This window comes from Prionailurus bengalensis, chromosome B4 (assembly GCF_016509475.1).
Source record: "Prionailurus bengalensis isolate Pbe53 chromosome B4, Fcat_Pben_1.1_paternal_pri, whole genome shotgun sequence".
NCBI classification, from domain to species: Eukaryota; Metazoa; Chordata; class Mammalia; order Carnivora; family Felidae; genus Prionailurus; species Prionailurus bengalensis.
The window spans coordinates 92245504-92266381 of record NC_057358.1 but is presented as its reverse complement, the minus strand read 5'-3'; the positions used below and the strand labels follow the sequence as shown (position 1 = coordinate 92266381).

At 39.1% G+C, this 20878-nt stretch overlaps 1 protein-coding gene across 2 annotated transcripts in view; it reads right to left on the bottom strand.

The window, feature by feature from the left end:
• Window positions 1–18155, bottom strand: part of CAND1 (cullin associated and neddylation dissociated 1) — a 42576-nt gene extending 24421 nt beyond the window's left edge. The window contains exons 1-2 of one of the 2 annotated variants that reach the window (XM_043564816.1): window positions 17608–18155; window positions 6451–6594 (exon numbers count right to left, since the gene is read on the bottom strand). In XM_043564816.1, coding sequence (XP_043420751.1) covers window positions 6451–6594; window positions 17608–17675 — 212 coding nt within the window. In that variant the 5' untranslated portion in view covers window positions 17676–18155. Of the gene's footprint in view, window positions 1–6450; window positions 6595–17607 lie in introns of those variants that run through there. The other variant, XM_043564818.1, reaches the window with a different exon arrangement.
• Window positions 18156–20878: the final 2723 nt, after the last annotated feature.

Here is a 20878-nt window from a genome sequence, read left to right as displayed (position 1 = left end):
CAAGGCGTACCACACGCTAAACCATAAAAGAAACCTAAGTAGACAAAACAAACATCCTGAAATTTTAAAGAGTATGGTTCTCTGACCAAAACGGAATTAAATTAGATACCAGTAAAAATAAACATCTAGATAACCTCCAAACATTTGACAATTGCTTCTAATAACCCATGGATCAAAGAAAAATCACGCTGCATTAAAAATGTTTCAGACTAGGGGCACTGGCTGGCTCAGTAGAGCATGCAACGCTTGTTCTCAGGGCTGTGAGTTTAAGCTCCACATTGGATATGGAGATTATTTAAAAATAAAATCTTGGGGTGCCTGGGTGGCTCAGTCGGTTGAGCGTCCGTCCAGCTTCAGCTCAGGTCATGATCTCATGGTTTTTGAGTTCGAGCCCCACGTCAGGCTCTGGGCTGACAGCTTGGAGCCTGTTTCAGATTCTGTGTCTCCCTCTCTCTCTGCTCCTCCCCTGCTCGTGCTCTGTCTCGCGCTCTCAAAAATAAATAAATAAACATTAAAAAAAATTAAAAATGAAATTAAAATCTTAAAAAATAGATTTCTACCAGAATTTGTAGAATGTAGCTCAAGAAGTAATTAGAGGCACATATATGTCTTTAAATGCTTAAAAATGTGAAAGGAAGAAGATGAAAAGAAAATAGTAAAAGAGAAGCAATCTATGAAATAGGCAACAAACAATAGAGAAAATTAACAAAACTTAGTTCTTTAGTAAGTAAAGTTGGTAAATCCCTAATTAGATGAATTGAGGGAAAAAAAGAGAAAACACAAATTATCAAAATCAGAACTGAAAGAGGATATTCACCGATGACACTGATGACCCGTTTAGGTAGAAAATCCTAAGGAATTAACAAAAACTACTATTAACCAGGAAAGTATGAGATACTATGGTTCCCTGTGAAAACACTCAGTATTGTTAAGATGTTGATTCTCTTCAGAAATCTATATCGCTTCAACACAATCCCTATCAAAATTTGAGCAAACTTATTTGAAGAAGAGAAATTGACAAACTGATTCTAAAATTTACATGGAAATTCAAAACAACAAAAACAAAAACCAACAACTAAAAATCAAAGTTCTCTTGGGAAAGGAAGAATGAAGCCACAGAACTTACACTACCTTACATCAGGCTTCTACAGATCTATACCAGCATTTTTGAACAAAGGGCAATTTTTACCCTCCAACAGACAGCTACCAATGTCTGGAGACATTTTTGGTTGTCACTCCCGGGGGAAGAAGGAATGAATGGTACTAGCAAATAGTGGCTAATGGCCACGATGCTACTAAACATCCTACAATACACAGGAGGCACAGGATAGCTCTTCACAACAAAGAATTATCTGCCCAAAAAGTCAATAGTGGCAAGGCTGACTAATACACTACACTAATGTAACAGTTTTGTACTGGCAAAAGAATACACAGAGACACAACAGAGCCTCGGAATACACCCACATTTTAATAGTCAATGATTTTTGACAAAGATATCAATGCAATTCAATAGAGAAAAGAAGGTGTTTTCAAGAAATGTTGCTTCAGCAAATGGAAATTTATGTGAAAAAATGAACTTGGGGTAGCTCAGTTGCTTAAGCATCCGACTTTGGCTCAGGTCATGATACTGCATTTCCTGCGTTCGAGCCCCACATCAGGCTCTGTGCTGACAACTCGGAGCCTGGAGCCTGCTTCAATTCTGCCTATCCCTCTCTCCCTCCCCCACTTGCACACGTGCTCTCTCTCTAAATAAACATTAAAAAAATTAAATTAAAAAAAAAAAACTCAATTCTTACTTCACAAAAAATTCAGGACAGATCACAGGACTAAAAGTAAAAGCTGAAACTCCTAGGCTTTTAGAAAAAAACAAGAGAAAATTGTTGCAACAAAAGGTAAAACTAAGGTTTCTTATGATAGGGAAAACAATTACCATGAAAGTTAAAATTAATTTATAAATTAAATCAAACAAAACTGAATTTAAAACTAAAACTAAAAACTTAAGCTTATCAAGTTGGGAGAAAATATAAAATATATGCATGTATATGAATTGCCTATATTTCCCCGCCTCAATTGGGAAAAGTCCAGCAAAAAAAAAAAAAAAAAAAAAAGTCTAACAAACACAAAACAGCACTGTCATCATGGACATGTAATTAAAACTACACCTATACAAAAACAAAAACAAAAAAACTACACCTATACACTTATTGGAATGGCTAAAATTAAAAAGTGACAAAACCAAACGCTGAGGAGAATGTGGAGACAACTGGGACATTCGTGTAAAATGATAAAATACTTTGGGAAACAACTGGGCAGTTTCTTAAAAATCTAAATGGACAACAGCAATTTCATTCTTAGGTATTTATCCATAAGGAAAGACCTATATCCTAAAGAGGACTCATAGAAGAATGTTCATTTTATCTCTATTCAAAATAGCCAAACCCAAGAAAGAAACCAAATACATAAATAGATACCAATGGACTACTAACCAGTAATAAAAAGTCAAGAAATACTAATACACTCAACATGGATGAATCTCACAGATATGGTGAGTGAGAACAGCTGACACAAAAGAGGACATACTGTATAACTTCGTTTATATGAAGTTCTAAAACAGGCAAAACTACTTTAAGGTAAACAAAACAACGGTGACCTTAAGTTGGAATGTTGTATGTGAGATAAGGATCCAATTTTATCTTTTTCAAATGGTTAACCAGTCTTTAAAAAAAAAAGTTCAACTTCCCATCACGTAGGTTCTATTCTATTTTACTCCATTTGTCCATTAATGCCTCACTACTGTGATTAGAGAAACATAATAGTCTCTTCATTATCTAGTAGGGCTAAGCAATACCTCTCCAACTTCAGCAACTGATATACTTTTTCAGACTTTTCTTGGCAAACACCTGCCTCCTTCCCTCTCCCATCAAAATATACTTTAAAGTGGGGCGCCTAGGTGGTTCAGTTGGTTAAGCGTCCAACTTCAGCTCAGGTCATCATCTCACAGAGTTCATGAGTTCAAGCTCCACATCGGGCTCTATGCTGCCAGCTCAGAGCCTGGACCCTGCTTCAGATTCATCGTCTCCCTCTCTCTCTGCCCCTCCCCATCTCGTGCTCACTCTCTCAAAAATAAATAAACATTAAAAGAAAATTTAAAAATATTTATTAAAATATACTTTAGAATCAACTTGTCTAGCTTGTGGAAATAACTGATTTTTACAAGTAAGTTAGCACTAAGCTTGGAGAGAACCAACAACTTTGTTGAGTTATCCTATCCTAGGGCATGGAATGTCTTTCCATTTATTCCAAGTACATTTTTGTCAGGGGTCAAAAATATTTTAAAGTTTTCCTTAAGTTTTGAAAAAGATAAAACTATAACCTTACATACACCATACGATACCCTTACTCAAGGTCACCACCTCACACTTCTTGTTACATTTCATTCCTAGGCATTTTGTCTTTCTGTTGCTGTAATAAATGAACATTTGATTCCATGAGATATTCCAATTGGTTACTGCTTGCTTATATGAAAGCTACAGATTTTTGTTCTTTACTTTCACATCGTATTACTTCACTGAATTCTTCCTATTTGCATTAAATTTTTTTGACTGACTTGATTATTCCCACGTTCCCATGAACCTCTTCCAATTCTTACGTGTCCAGTTTTATTACCCACTTGTCCTACAGTGACTAATACCTTCAAAGAGAATCTAGTGGAGATAGAGACCATCTTTGCTTTGTAGCTGATTTTAGTGTAAAGGTATCTGGTAATTTATTGGCTTTTGGGCTGAGGTATGAATGTATATGTTTGTGTACTTGTAATGCTAAAAAAGGTCTTGTCAACTCCATGTTATTAAATGTTTCCCTTGAAACAGGTAGCGAATTTTCCCTAGTCAGATAAAGCATCCCTGACCTGACCTGTTCTTCACTCCAATGACATATTAAGTAGGATATTGGTCTTTGGAAGGTGTTTCACTCCTCTAATTACACTAAGTAACCTAACTAAGTGTTCTGTGTTGTTGTTGTTGACCTAACTGTTGTGTTTTGTGTTCTTGTTTTTTAATTGTCAATGCTGAATCTTACCAGCGCATTGACAACTGTTTTTTCTTCCTCTTATCTGTTAACATGGTGAGATATACTGATCAAGCACATAATACTGAATTGTCCTCATATTCCTGGGATTGATCTCACTTGATCGTGGTCTATTACACTTACTATATTGTTGGGTTATACTTTTAACATTTAAATGGTTTGTACTTTTCTGTTTTAGTATTATCTTCAGTCAGGATTTGTTATCAGTAGTTGGGTTTAAATAAAAGACAGGGAAGTTTTCATACTTTATGTTCTGAAATAGTCCTAGAACTCTCTGTACTGGAATTATCTGTTCTTTGAGGTTTCAAAGACTTGTGTGAAAGATTTCTGGGCCTGAGTTTCTTTTGGGTGATAGGTTCTTTAACAATTTTCCCAATTTCTCAATAAGGCTACTTAGTAATTTATCTACTGTGATTTTCCCTCCTCCAAGAATCACTCTTGGGTTTTATCTCCTACTGTATTACTTTTGTTTACATCTTAATTCCTTTCTTTTTTCCTGAACATATGTCATTTCTTCCCCCAACCTGTTAATTTTAAGTATAAAAGGTCTTCAAAACATCAAAAGCTCAGGTTCCTAATGATACATCCAAGTAAGAGCTATGTACCTCTCAACTCTCGACCTGGGACAAACACTACTTTCAAAAGCTGGTAAATGCTCAGCATATATTTTGAACAGAACTTAATTTTATTAAGCACAGGCAAAATCAATAAAAGATAAAAAATCATGATTAAAGTAAATTATACTCATTTGCATTATTCTGCATCTTATCTTTTGAAGACACATTTTATTTTAAACTTGCAAATGTCCCAAGTTAAAGAAAATTGTACTGCAGGTCTAGAAATTCTATGATGACCAATGATTTCTCACATTTTTGCCTGTTTTTACAGCAAGTATGTAAAAGCTTAGCCTAAAACAAACTTAAAACCTTTATAAATAAAATGCAATAAAAAAGTAATCATGAGACAATGCTTTATTTAAACTGATGCCTAATTATCATAGGGCATACAAAATGACAAAATTCCCTAATCTGTCATACGAAACTAAACGTTATACTTTCTAATAACTTACTATGTAAATTGTTAAGGTTTTCTAGTATTTGATATGCATAAATTAAACTATTTGTGAATAGAATATACTGAGAACTCAAATTCTGTACCTGATTACTAAAAGTAAGAGGCAAACTGTCAATATCATGCCCAATTAGATGCTCCTACTGCACCGTACACAAAGACAATTGGAATTCCCACAATTTTTAGGAACAATTCTTTGTAACTGCTGTGTCATCACTGTTAATTTGGACTAACTATGGTTTTAACTGCTGCTATTGTTTACGAAGTCTTCTTATTTTTTATTTCCCTTGATCATTGGTTCTTAAATTTTCATACAGAGATGAATAGAGGCAGGGAGGCCTTGTAACCCAGCTAAAAAAAATCAAGTCAAACAAGTGAAAGAACCGCTCTTTCTGAAGTTTTATATATATGTTTCACGCAAATTAAAATACCATAGGTGCACTTGGGTGGCTCAGCCGGTTTAGCATCCAACTTCAGCTTAGGTCATGATCTCAGGGTTCATGAGTTTGAGCCCCGCATTGGGATCCATGCCAACAGTGCAGAGCCTGCTTAGAATTCTCTCTCCCACTCTCTCTCCCCCTCCCCTCCCTCCCTCCCTCCCTCTCTCAAAACTTTAAAAATAAATAAACAGGGGCATCTGGGTGGCTCGGTAGGTTAAGTGTCCAACTTCATGATCTCTAGGTATAAGGGTCGAGGCTCCACGTTGGGCTCTGTGCTGACAGCTCAGAGCCTGGAGCCTGCTTCAGATTCTGTGTCTCCCTCTCTCTCTCTGCCCCTCCTCCACTCACACTGTGTGTGTCTCTCTCTCAAAAATAAATGAACATTAAAAATTTTTTTAGGGGCGCCTGGGTGGCTCAGTCGGTTAAGCGTCCGACTTCGGCTCAGGTCATGATCTCTCAGTCTGTGAGTTCGAGCCCCGTGTCGGGCTCTGTGCTGACCGCTCAGAGCCTGGAGCCTGTTTCAGATTCTGTGTCTCCCTCTCTCTGACCCTCCCCCGTTCATGCTCTGTCTCTCTCTGTCTCAAAAATAAATAAAGGTTAAAAAAAAAAAATTTTTTTTTTAAAATAAAAATTTTTTAAAATAATAAATACCATAAAAAGCCACATGTAGTCAATATAGAAATTTTAAGAAGTGTGTATGTACCACTTACAAACATTAAACACCCACGACTCACCTGCAAACCCTAAAGAAAACTACAGAAAGACACAGCACAAAACTAAGATAATTTACCAACTATTACACTAAATTTTTTAATGGGGTGGTGGAGGTGGGAAGCAAGTAAAAAACACTTACCATTTGACAGCTAAATTCTGTACCTCTCCATTTTTATCTTCCAGTAACTTCAAAATCATTTTCACTACTTTCCTTTCACTATCATCATCCAACTTGATGGAATCTTTCTGCAGTTCTGTCATCAAATCATTTGTAGCCATAAACCTATCAAAAAATTAAATTGATTGGTAATTAAACATTTTTAAGCATTAATTTAAAAAAAAAAGATTCTCCTCCAGGTTAGTCCTGTTTTAAGTTACTGACAGGACCTACAGTGAATGCTCTTTCATTCTAATTAATAGCATCATTGCTTCCAGGAGGAGAAAGGTGCCTTTATTTTTTCTTTGCATGCAGTTTGAATTTTATCTAGGAAGCCTTTAACTACAAACATTAAGAATACCTTCTTGTTTACTATTGTGTGTGTTGGGGCACGGGGGGTGGGTCACACATTACAAAATTACTGGGAAACTTCCAAAATACCAATTCTCACCTCTACCCCAACTCCCATCACAAGGTATCAGGTGTATTTTCAAAATGATAAAGAGGTGATTCTAGAACATCATTCCATCTGACATCCAGACCCCTCAAAAACCACTTCCACAGACAAGTTTAATACTGAAAAGTCTGACAAAAAACCCAGATTGATCAACTGTCTAATCTCAGCTTTAAAGTAAAGGGTTAACAGGAGACAAAAATAAGGTAAACAGATATTCAGATTTTTTCCTCATATACCTCACCAAACAACGGTCTTCAAAGTAATTTCTCGTAGTAATATATAATCACATTGAAATAAAGCCTCTCAAATCTGTTTAAGGGCCAAATGAATTTTTCCCATAGTTCTTGGTTCTTCTCTACTTATTGAAATAACCTTATTTAAATAACAATTACTTAATGCTTTTCTCCTGTATTTGAACCAGATCCAGTTTGAGGAAAAGTGTAGTTATTTTATGTTACGTACAGAAATGTCAAATCCATGTTTAGATCAATTAAAAAACACAACTATTGGAGCTGAAACGATAAATAACTACACAGATAGTCTGGCAATATAGGCAATAAACTATGGGATAAGGACTAGCAAAACAACTTATTTAGGAATTTAAGGAGTTAGTATGTTCATTCACTTAATGCTGATTTGACAAAGTTTTAAACTATAATGCAAGCACAATTCTTACCAAGTTTTATAAAACAGCTTATAAAGAAAAGTCTGTGTTCAAATTGGCATTACACAAGGTAAAGTAAGCACACACTTTTTAAATGAACACAGTTCTAATTGGAAGCTCCTCTCCATTTTATATGATGACAAATGAAATTAAAACCACACGATATTCTAGAAAATAAAAAACAGAAATGAGCAGCACACTAATGCAGGCACTTTACACACCTTAAGCCATTTAACATCTTAGCCATTCAACTTACATAAAATCCATGAAATAAAACGTCAGTAGTTAGTAGTTAGGAGCTCTAAAGACCCCTGAAACGCTTATTATCTGGTTGAAAAGAATATGGCAATCTTCAACTTAGGTAAAAAAGCAAAAAATCTAAAGGCAAAAAGTTGTTTTATGGTTCTGAAGGGAGTCTACTGGTACACAGGTTCTTTCCTTTATTTACCACTTATTTATTCACTGCCTATTATGCTACAAAGGCTGGACTATGAGCAAAGGACAAAAAGTAAATAAACCTTGGCTCCTGACCTCAGAGGAGTCTACTCATTTTCAAAAACCTATGATTAATCCAAAACCACAAGGTATCACCTCACACCAGTCAGATTGGCCAATATCAAAAATACAAGAAATAACAAGTATTGGCAAGGATGTGGAAAAAAGGGAACCCTCATGCCCTGATGGTTAAGACGCAAACTGGTACAGTCGCTAGGAAAAACAGTATGGAGGTTCCTCAAAAAATTGAAAATAGAAATACCATAGGACGCAGCAATTCCACTGATGGGTATCTGCCCCCCAAAAACAAAAGCACTAATTCAAAAAGATATATACACGGAGCACCTGGGTAGCTCAGTTGGCTGAGCGTTTGACTTCAGCTCAGGTCATGATCTCAGACTCTGTGAGTTCGAGCCCTGTGTCGGGCTCTGTGCTGACAGCTCAGAGCCTGGAGCCTGCTTCAGATTCTGTGTCTCCCTCTCTCTCTGTCTCTCTCAAAAATAAATGAACATTAAACAAATTAAAAAAAAAAGATATATGCACCCCTATCTTCATTGCACCATTATTTATAATAGCCAAGATATGGAAGCAACCTAACTGTCCACTGATTGATAAAGAATGATGGAATATTACTCAGCCATAAAAAAGAATGAAATCTTGTCATTTTCAACAGCATATATGGACCTAGAGGGTATTAAAGGGGATTCAGAGGCACAAACTCTAGTTATGAAATAAATGGCAGGGATGAAAAGTAAAGCATAGGGAATATAGTCAATACTGTAATAATTTAGTATGATGACAGATAGTGACTATACTTATGGTGACGACTGTGTAATGTACAAAATTAAAACTGTCGAATCGTTATGTCATACACCTGAAATATAACACTGTATGTCAACTATACTTTAATAGAAGTATTTTTTAATTTAAACCTATGATTAATGGTTAAACATTTTTTTTAAAGTTGAAATAAGCACCAGTGAAATTAGCAACAGGTATTTTTACAAATGAGGAAAAACAGATTGAAATAGTATTAAGTTATACCAAAAGTTACTTTTTATGGTGACCCCAAAACCAGAAGGTTCTAAGAATTTCTTCCTTCTGTTAATTTGATATAAAAATTTGCACTATAAATCATCTTATAAGAAAGTTGTTTGACGAGCTTAAAATCTGTCCATGGCAGATTCAAAAGACAATTTGTAAAATGTCTCTTAAGCATTTACTATTTTAGGTATGGTGCTAAGAACGAAGATGATAAAATAGACTCAGTCCCTTCCTCTTAACCTTTTCATCTAATACGGCAGACAGGTAAATGTACAAATCCCAATCTTACAGATTTTGAAAAATACTCAAGGACATTTGACAATCATCCCACCAAAGAACAGACTATTGGTTTGGATCTCAAAGGATTAACACCTTTGAGTGTTAATTTGCATGGGGAAAGCTGGTTTGGGATTTAAAATTTTCATTTTTGTCTGTGTTAGTGTGGGGTGGGGTTGGTAGCACCAACAGCAATGCTAAGGGATGTAACGCTTCATGAGTGAAGGGCCAAGAAGCAGTTAAGAATGGCTGGGACACAAATAGAAAGAAACCTAACAGGAAGAAGACGGAAATGTAGGTTGAGGTCAGGATAAGAAAGGTCTTACATGCTCACTATGTAGTGAGAACCTATTATGTATCAAGTACTATGCTAGGCTCTGTATAAACAAGAGATGGTAAAAGCACATAGTTCTGCGGTCTTGAAGCTTACAATACAAATAGAGACATTTTAATTAGAAAAAAAAACTACATATATGGGTTAATTATATATGTAATTATGAACAGAGATAAATGCTAAGAAGGGAAGGAAAGGAATATGGCACAAAGAGAACTCAATGGTATAACAAAATAACCTGATGTAGACTGCATTGGGGGTTGTGCACCAGGGAAGAGTGAGACCTGAAGCATGAGCAGGAAATTTTTTTGGGGGGGCGGGGAGCAGGGAGATGGCCAAGTAAGCAGGGACCAGGAGGTTAAAGAGATTTGGGGGTCTTATTAGGATTTTAGTCTTTATTTTAAAAGCAATGGGAAGCTACTGAAAGGCATCTGAGGTAGAGATGGGGAGACTATGGAAATGATTAAATGTGCATTTCAGAAACATTCCTCCAGCTACATACACTATGGTAAGAGTTTGGAGAGAACCAAGCTTCCTTCAGCCAAACTGAATGGAGAACAGTTAGGAGAGTTCGTGCAGCAGTCTAAGTGAGAAATGATGGTAGCCAGAATCAGGGTTATGACAATCAATGGAGGAAGAAAATTGGACATACAATCGATCCTCATTATTAGCAGAGTAAATGCATTCTTGTTTCAGCTCACACACTGTAGAGTATCCTCTTCTCTATGTATTGCCACATGTTTGTGCTTTCTGTTAGTAATTTTGCTGTTTAAAATGAACCCCAAGCATAGTGAAGTACTGTCTAGTGTTACCACACTACAAGAAGGCTGTGATGTACCTTCCCGAAAAAAATACATGTATTAGATACGCTTCTTTCAAGCATGAAGCTAGGGCTGCTGGTCATGAGCATGTGTGAATGAATCAACAACGTAGTTTAAATAAGGTGTCTTTAAACAGGAATACACAAAACAAGGTTATGAGCTAACCAACTATGAGAATGTTGTGACTAGAGGCTCACAGGAACCTACCACTGTACTTCTAGAAGGCTTAGAATCACTAATTCAACATTCATAGTAACTTTATAGTACTAACTACTGAGAATAATAAGAACCAATCATTTGAGATTTAAAAGGTTAAAGTAAGTCTTTGAAATGGATTAGATATGGGGATGGTAAGGGATGAGTTAGAAAATGGACAAAGGAGGAGGAGGAAAACCACAGGACTTGGGTGTTACAGTCAGGTATGTACCCCTTCAGGAGCCTTACTGTGATTTAACAGCCACTGCCACATTGGATGGTTCAACCACTCATCTTACAACAGGAGAAAGGATTAAGAAACCTGGCTCAACTACAGACTACACTGAATGTCCATTCCTCAGAATCCTAATCAACAAAATCTCGGCAAGAGTGAAGGTGTGCACACCATAAATCAATGCCCTGCAGCCAAAAGTGAGGACTGAGAAGGAAAAAAACTGTAGCTCTGCACTTCAGGAACTGATCTGAGGCTTATACCTCTATCTCAATGTTATTTCAAACCAATCTGATGCTTACAGCTAAAACATATTGTTTTCCTGTACATAAACAACCTCATAGAACATCCATCTCAGACAAGTTCACTTAGCACAAAATACGGAACATCCCCTTTCTAACTCATTAAGTGACTGCTTCTTCTTCAATTAGTTTTGCCTCTGCTTTAGTCTTGCCCTCCGTGTATAAGGATGTCCAACGACGGAACTGCCCCACTCTCCAACAATCCAATCTAATGTGAATACTCCACTTCCTCAGACCCTTCCCAAAATTACCCAAATGAATAGGACCCAACATCTTTTTACTGAGACTTCGCATAGTGTGTGTTCTCCCTCACTGTAATGGTAATAAACCCAACCTGTGTCAGGGATGACTCTACAAGAGAATTTCAAGGAGTAACAAGTGGTAAACAGTCCTTGTCTATCAAGTAGATAAACAAAGAAAATATCCACTGAATTAGTTACATAGAGCTTGTTAGAAATTTGGGGAAAAGTAGCATCGGTGATCTTAGGTGGGCAACAGCTAAGGAGTTTAGAGTTTGTCTTGCAGTCAATGGGAATTAGTGGGGAAGGCAATGATCAGCTGTGACATTTGGAAAGAAAACTCCAATGGAAGAGTTACCAACAGACTGGATTAAAAAGAGGCCTGAGACGGGAAGACTAATTTGAGAAATACTCATCAGGGAACTAAATGAGACAGAGAAAGGTAGAAGGGTGACATCAAGGTTTTCCAAATTGGGCCATCCGGTAGATGGTAATCTAACAGGACAAAATAAGAATAAAAATGGCTTAAGACGGGAGACAGGGAAGTTAGAACGTTAACTTCCAGGCTTCTACAGGAGTCCTAGGTGGATGTAACCTACAGGCAGTGCCATTTCATTCATTATTCAATAAGCAGTTGGGGGGTACCATCATTAGGAACCGTGCCAGGCTCTGCAAACAGTTAGGAACACCTGGCTTATTCTACTGAACTGAAAGTTCCTTGAAGTGAGTTATTCATCTCTAGTAAATCCAAGGTAGAGATGCAGAAACAGTGGTAGAAACAGACACCTTGTTTTGCACAATGAGCAGCTCTCACAACCCTCCCCTCATGTACAAACACAATTTTACCCTTGTTACCAAAAGAAAGCTAAATAATACCGGCCAAGTGCATCATGTAGTGAACCAATTATCTTTCAAAGAACTTACCACTATCTCATTTTTTCTTATTTATTCCCTTACAACATGAATTTAGGACAGTCTTAGTATTGTTCATGTAAATAAGACTAATTTTTAGTACTCTTTCTTCTTCCCAGTTTCCTCAATGAGGTCTTTCTTCTATTTTTCAGTGGTGAGCCTTAATCATTGCTGATAATCAGCGTTAGCAGTACACCTTTATCAAGAAAAATCACGTAAGTGAAATCCAGTAGCTTACTGCCATCAACCAGCAAAGTACGTAAAAAGTGCCCAGACATCACCTTCTTAACCTCTACAAATCTATTTCTTCTGATTAAACTTACTTTTCTGCAAGTACAAGTTGTCCAGAGAACTTAGCTAGTATTTATTGTTACATTATTGTAAATGCCCATGTAGTACTTTCAGCTGTAAGACCTCTACGGTCCCTTCCAGCTCTGAAAGGCTATGATTCCATACCAGACCTGAGGTTTTTATTAATTAGCATTTTAAAGTTTCCAAGAGAAAATACCTTCTAATGTCCAAAACAACACATAAATAAATAAATTTGGTAACATAAACCATTATCAAGCTAGGAAATTCTGCAACGCACTAAAAAATTATTTTAAATTGTATCAAATGATATTAAAAAAAAAAAAAAGATTGGGAGATTTTACAGTGGTTTCTGGAAGACATTTCCCAAAATCCTTACACGCTTTTCTCTCGACTCTGGAATTAAAATCCAATTCAACTAAAACAAGCACCTATTAAGAACCCGCAAGGCCAAAACAGTACAGGATTCAGTTCAGTGAAACAAGGTCCCCACCCTCAATCAGTTCCCTACACAATACTGACCCCCAGCTCCAGTCAAAATTACCTACTCCCTCTCCCCCAATGGCGTTTTGTACAGTGTGCTTTCATACTTATACTCATTTTCTCTACCTACAATTTCAAGGCCTAGCTCAGATCACCCTATGAACATCAACCTCCTTGCTTTCATCTTCTCTGCCACTTAAGCCTAATAACTACATACTGCCCTGGGTTCTTCACCTTTTTATAAAAATGTCTTAACCATTCCACAAGCATGGAGTATTACTGAGGGCAAGCACTAGATCTTAAACATTTTGTAGTCCTTCTCAGGGAGTTACTAAAAGCATCTTCTAGCACAAAATATTCCATAAGCCTGAGAAGGAACTGAAATTTAAGTTCTTAGTCTTAAATGTACCCTACTCAAAATTCTGGAGAAGTAACATAACATGGTAGCTAAGAGTTCATGTTCTGGGGGTGTCTGGAAATCCCAGATCTAATGTCTAACCCACCTTGGGCAAGTACTTAATTAATATCACCACATCTAAGATTCCTCAACTGGAAGAGAGACTGTTAGTATTCACCTTACTAGTATCATAATAAAGATAATCAGGATCAAGTGTATGAAGTCGACAGTAAGCATTAATGTTAACTATTATGTAGAAAAAAATAAAATAATGGTAAATTTTCTTTAGCTCTTGATTCCTCGTAATACCATAATTCAGTTAGTGGTGAAACATATGAAAATAAAAGCAAAACTTTAGTTACCTCAACTCACTGAATTTTCAACATTAATATTCATAAGTGGAGCATTCACATGATTCGTGAACACTAAAGTTTTCATTTTGTTATCTACAGAATTACCTAACTACTGGCACTAAACCTTAACATACCACCTTCAGGGATGCCTGGGTGGCTCAGTTGGTTAAGCGTCCAACTTCGGCTCAGATCATGATCTCCCAGTTTGTGAGTTCGAGCCCGGCATCGAGCTCTGTGCTGACAGCTCAGAGCCTGGAGCCTGCTTCGGATTCTGTGTCTCCCTCTCTCTCTGGCCCTTCCCCTCTCAAGCTCGTGCTCGTGCACTCGCTCTCTCTCTCTCAAAAATAAACATTAAAAAAAAGATACCACCTTCAAAGAATACAGAATACTAAAACACGAAAGAAAAAGACGTTAGACGCCCCCCAATTGAACCCATGATTTAAATCTTACAAAATGATTCTTTAAAAATGCTGACATCTGAAAATTTTGAAGCCTGTACCCATTTCTTTACATGAACGGACTATGTAGTTATCCAGAGACCTAAAATTTCAGGCCTATTAGGGACCTTTTGTAATCACTCATGTACAAAGTGAAAATTTAATCCCAAATAAAGTAGCCTGCCCAAGATTTCACAGATGGTTCACAGAAAAGACTCCTTAGAACCCATGACTAGAACCCATAATTTGTGACCAGCAGGTCATATTCTCTATGGATTCCACCATGAGAATAATAATCTTTTTTTTCTTTTTAGATATAGCACTGTTTTCTTCTGCCCTTAGCACAAGTAGTGCTAAGTGCCCTTGCACATGTTTGATATTCCAGACTTTTAACTTTGTCCTCAAGATCTTTCTGTTGGTAGATATTTTAAAACATGTAGCAACAAAGTATGATATTTATACCAAAATAAATTTCAAGTGAGAAGTTAAAGGCATAATTTTAAAATAGAACACATACATTCAAATGTCTGTACTGCAATTATACAGAAAAATGTTCAAAATACTTGACTTCAAGTGCTCACTATTTTAATCAATCTGTTAAATATCTGTAATTTAATATACACAGTGCTTTAGTTCCAAAGACTTGTCTGTTAACTAGATGGCTTTAACATAAGACATGTCTTTAGAACAGAGTTAATAAAAATCTTAATGTCAAGGGGCACCTGGGTGGCTCAGTCGGTTAAGCGTCCGACTTCAGCTCAGGTCATGATCTCACACTCAGTGAGTTTGAGCCCCACGTCGGGCTCTGTGATGACAGCTCAGAGCCTGGAGCCTGCCTCAGATTCGGTGTCTCCCTCTCTCTCTGCCCCTCCCCCACTCACATTCTGTGTGTGTGTGTGTGTGTCTTTCTCTCTCGAAAATAAACATTAAAAAATTTTTTAAAAAAATCTTAATGCCAAATTGCTCAAGTCACGGTTTCCACACTTATCTTTCTATAATGTTCACCAACTATTAGAAATATATCAATATTACACTTTTAGAAAAATAATCCACCAAGCAGTGTTTTGATTTACTCTGGCTGAAACTGGCAGATAATCCTTATCAAGTTCAACACTGACTATAACTTAACATCAGAGCAATATTTCTTTCATATAGTTTATTTAAAAAAGAAAACATGAAAGCATGTATGTATTATCTTTATAAGAAATTTAAGTATCTTCAGTCAAAAATCACATATGCAACATTCACATGACTTGATTTGTTTATATCAAACATTTTACCCATACACAAGTCTCACTGGCTGACCAAAACAGTGCCATTATAGGAAAGTGCTACCTACCTCTAGTATGAAATTGCATACAATCAGAATGATATTGAGTACTTTTACAGAATGAGCCAAACTGACAGAAATGGGAAGGGGGCAAATCTCACCACACACTCTACACAGCCGTAAGTATGAATACACACACACACACACACACACACACACACACTTAAATGTGTGTGTGTACATATCACCCAAATATGTATTTCAATTTCAGTGTCTTGCACTGGGAGCAAGCAAAGCTCCAAAGGGAAGTAAACAGAATTCTAACTCTAAAAAAAGCAAAAAAAAAAAAAAAACCACCTTTTATTTTCTCCAATAATCTTGATTTTGATCTACACTACCCCAAACAAACTCGTCTCTTCCAAAAAGTCACAACACTAAAATCTTCGGTATTAGCAAACCAGGTTTAAAAAGTTTCAAATGCAAAACTTAACTCCCTAGGTAGCAAAACTTTAAAAAATTCATTTCTGGCTTTGAAGTCACAGAACCAGAACTGTATTTCACTGGGCATCTGAATACGCCAGCACATCAATTTAATTAGGAACGTGATCATTACATTTTTCATGGTTCTCTTTTCACAAATGGGGAAATTTCTTCCTGGCAGGTAAGGTCTGGATGGGTTTTCAGGTGTTAAAGGGTACTGTTCATATCTACATAAAACTTGTGGAGACTTATAACTTATAGCCTTAAGACTTTGACTTCAGCCACGATTTTAATAGAAGACTATCTGTTCTTTTCTTTAAAATGCACACAAAACACAATCGACGAGCCTTAGAGAACAAAACAGGTATCAAAGAAATATAAAGCTTGTTTTTAGACCAGGAGCTTATTTATTCTGTGATAAGTAAGGATAGGAGGTAGGAAGGAAGAAATCCAACAATTACTGTAATGCAAAAAATAAAAATAAAAGAGAGAGAGAGAGAGAGAAACCAAGATAACCCGTGAAAATATAATATTTCTTCAATATGCATGCTACAAGGTTTGGAAACGATTGTACAAGTCTTCTGGAACAGAACTGCTAATAAATGAGGCTTCATATTCACCACCCTCGTATTTGAAAACTTCTATCAGTAAGATCCATTTGCTCATTTTACTCTTCTGTTTAAGGTTCAGGAATTCACCTTTCTGGCAGTAATTCTGGATATAAGGAAATGAGACTGGAATCCCCAATTCCTGCTTAGTTTTTACCTGACAAGGAAAAATGACAAGAGACGCTGGCGGGAAAACCCTGCGAGTCAAGTTTCCCCAGCCTGGCTCCCCTCCACCCCACCCCCTTCTTCCCACCTTCCCGAAAGGAATGGTCCAAAGAAAAAGTTTATAACCCAATCCAGGAACAGCCACCCCAAAACAAGCACATCACTGAAGCTGAATGCACCTAGGCCCACTCCCAGCTGCGGGAAAAGAGGCGGCACCTGGGGCCCGGAGTGGGCAGCAGCCAGAGCCCCAGCGAGCAGGGCGGCCTAGTGCCTGAGGCGGGCGGGCCGGTAGGCCCGGCCTCCCGGTCCCCAAGCCTAGAGCAACTCCCTTCCCCACAACGGCGGGTGATTTTGCCCCTTCACGCCACCTGGGACGCGAGAATCATGTCTCGGGATTGGGGGTGGGGGCAGGGAATGCAGTGGCGGCGTCTGGGGACGCAGAAGGGGCCTCAGACCAGCGGCGGGCAACCGCCTAGAGTAAAGAATGGGGGGAGGGGGCTGGAAGGTGGCTCGCACAGGAGCCTGCGGGAGCGGGGTGGTGGGCCGGAGACCTCGGGAAGGCAGAGGGACCCGCCAAGGCCAAAGGGGTGGGGCAAGGCCTGTGTGAGGGCCAGGGCCGCGGATGGGGCACCCCAAGGTGGGCGCAGGGTCGGATTTCGGCCTCACCTGAAGTCCTTGTCGCTGGATGTCATTTTTTCCAGCAAATTAGAAATGTGGTACGAGGCGCTCGCCATGTTGACGGCCTCGATCCCGCCCGCTGGCGTTGCTGGTGCTGCTGCCCGCTGCCGGCGCCGCTGTAGCTGGGGCTCCTCCTCTCGCTTGCGGCGGCTCCCGCTTCCAGGGTCGCAGAGCGACGCCGACGCGGACTAGGGAGGCGCCTCGACAGGCTGCCTCCTCCTCGGCGAGGAGCGGGCCTGTCCCGGAGGAAGCAGAGGCTTCGGGGCCGGCCTAACGACGGCGCTGCTCGCAGGAGAACGAGCTCATGGGCAGCGAGGAATACAGCAGGGCCTCTCCGGGGAGCTAGACGCCTCTACTCGGATCCGTCTCGCTCCCACTCTCTCCGCACTCGCTCCCTAGGGCAAGAGGCCAAAACCCGCCTCCTTCGCTCCAGGGGCGGGGGCAGCGAACGCGGGACGCCACGGAGAGCTGAGGTCAGGGTTCACGAAGGTCTCCCCACGCACGCTGTAGAGACGCTAGTTAAAAGGCAATCCTGTTGGCTGAAGACTCCGTCAGTCTTCGCGTGACCCGCCTTTCAGAAAGCATGACAACGACCAAAAGGGGCTGTTCTCGCGAGACTTGAAAGCGACGGTTAAAGGACGGGGGGGGGTGAGGGGGAAGAGCATGCTGTAATCTGAGAATAACTTGATTTTTTTTTTTTTCTGTACGACAGTACTGGGGAAGGTTTACGATTCTTAAGGAGTATAAGGCCATAGAGTACTGATAATTAAGGTGCAGCGTGGCAACCAACATAAGAATTATTAAAAGGAGCTTTCATTTCGAATCGGACGCGTGGCCTACTTCGCCTTCACCACGGGGGAACAGTGTTGCCACGTGAAAACCACAAATCCCAGAATGCAGTCGGGGTTGTTACACTGAGTCAGGATGTGATTGGCTGAAGGAACTTGTAGCTTCCTCATTGGCTTCCGTGAGAGGAGTGGATGCCGGGATTTGTAGTCTAGCGAGGCAGTTGTGGTGGATAAAACGTTCAGCTCCCCGCGCCCTTGGTTTCTGCCGCGGGTTCGGATTTCCTCTTGCAGCTCTTTTTGCTGTTGTGGGGTGTCTGCAGAGCTTGGCTGCTGCGGTTTGGGCAGGCGCATTGCGGATCAGTTAGTGTTCTTGGCAGAGATGTAATAGAGATTTCCTAGCGCTAATCCTTGAGAATGATGGTAGTCTCATCCTCTGAAGGCAGCGGAGTCTCTGCTAGCTCCCTCAGTGCATGAAAGAGCTAGCTAGCTCCCTAAAGCAAGGAAGGTCAACGACCAACGATTGTATTCAGGCCTACTCGTTTTATTCAGATTACCTAAAGGACTATCCTCTGTAGTCAGCTCTTACGGATTTAATAATCCTGCAGTTGTGTATTTTATTGTTTCCAGACACACACATACACACACACAGCAGTGGGAGATCAGATACCAAATCTTTTGCTTTAGTACCCACGTTTTTATCTGTTTAATTGGAATTGGAGCTAGCTGACAGGCCTTTCTAAAAGAAGAATGGGAAAGCCCAGTCAGGCGACAACAAAAATGGTCTCTCTTACTGCTCTTGTTAAGAAAAAGAAAAAGCTCCTTCCTTCCAACTATAAAATCTGACGCTTCCCTACTGTTCTTTCCTGTAGCTGTCTTTTCTAAAAGTCAGGCACTGTTATAATCAATAACGGTTAAAACCGATGAAATGTGATCTGGCCTCATAATTCATACCTAAATTTTCCCCTCGTTTACCCCCACATGTCCTTTTGCTTTAATGCTGTGTTCCTCCCTAGTAGCACCGTATCTTTTCACTCATTTTACCCAAGTCAACCATCATTCTCTAAGAGTTTCAGCCACAGTTAACTCCCTTCTGAACAACCTTTCCACAATATTTATACAAACTATGCTTTGCACATCACACACAAACAAGCTGGTCATTTACCTCGGGTGGACCCCAAGGCTTAAAATCTCAATCATCTGGTGATAACATTTTTTTTTTAGCCTGAATCTAGTCAGACACCAACTCACGTTTTCTCCATTTGTGTATTAAATCCTTTCATTTTTCAGTTTCCAACTGAACTATGATATTTGTTGCCAGACAGCTTGGATATAAATTCTGCTGACACTTATTAGCTGTCTTAGGCAATTCATTTTAAGGTCTCTGAGCCTCGTTTCTTTATGGCTAACACTACAATCATCAGAGTACAGTATTATCCAATCTGGCTGTTTTAAGAGTCAGGGTGGCTCAGCAGGTTAAGCGACCATCTTCAGCTCAGGTCATGATCTCACGGTTTGTGGGTTCGAGACCCGGTTGGGGTTTTGTGCCGAGAGCTCAGAGCCTGGAGCCTGCCTCAGATTCTGTGTCTCCCTCTCTCTCTGCCCCTCCCCTTCTCATGCTCTCTCTCTCTCTCTCTCTCTAAGATAAAGTTAAAACATTAAAAAAAAAAGTAAAAGGAGCCATTGTCTGAGCCAGCTAGTGTTGCCATAACTAAATGCCATAGATTGGGTGGCTCAAACAACAAGAACTTGATTTCTCATAGTTTTGGAGGCTAGAAATCCAAGTCCAAGGTAATAGCAAGGTCAGTTTATCCTAAGGGCTTAGCTTGCAGATGGTGGCCTTCTCATTGTGTCCTCATGTAGTCTTTCCTGTGTGCACCCACACCCCTAGTATCTCCTTCTCTTCTTTTAAGGACACCAATCCTATTGCATTAGGGTCCCTCCCTTTTAACTTCATTCAGTTGTAATTGTGTCCTCATTTAACCTCAGAGATCTCTTTAGCGGTTCTGTCTTCAAATACAGTCACACTGGAAGTTAGGGCTTCAACATTTGAATTTTGGGGGGCACACAGTTCAGTCTATAACAGATATCCCATATAAACTGTTCAGCACAGTACTTGGAACGTAATAATATTTGTAAATAATATTTCTGGCATTACAAAGGTCGTGGAAAGCATCTAATAAAAGTCAGCTATTATTAGTAGTATATTCTCTCGGTCGTTTACTTGTCCTATCCCAAACCATTCTGCGTAGCCAGTTTAGAGTGTTTTAAAACATTGTTTTTAGAGTGCCACTCAGCAATTTAAAAAGTTCAGTGGCTCTCTACTACTGAATGAAGTCCAAATGTTTTGGCAATCAGTGGCCCCCTTCATCTGTCCCTAACCCTTTTTTTCCTGAACTTTCTCCCACTATTCTAATATAGGAATTGCTCCCATCAATTTTTGGAGTCCCTCAAAGACCCAACTCCAAGTTTTT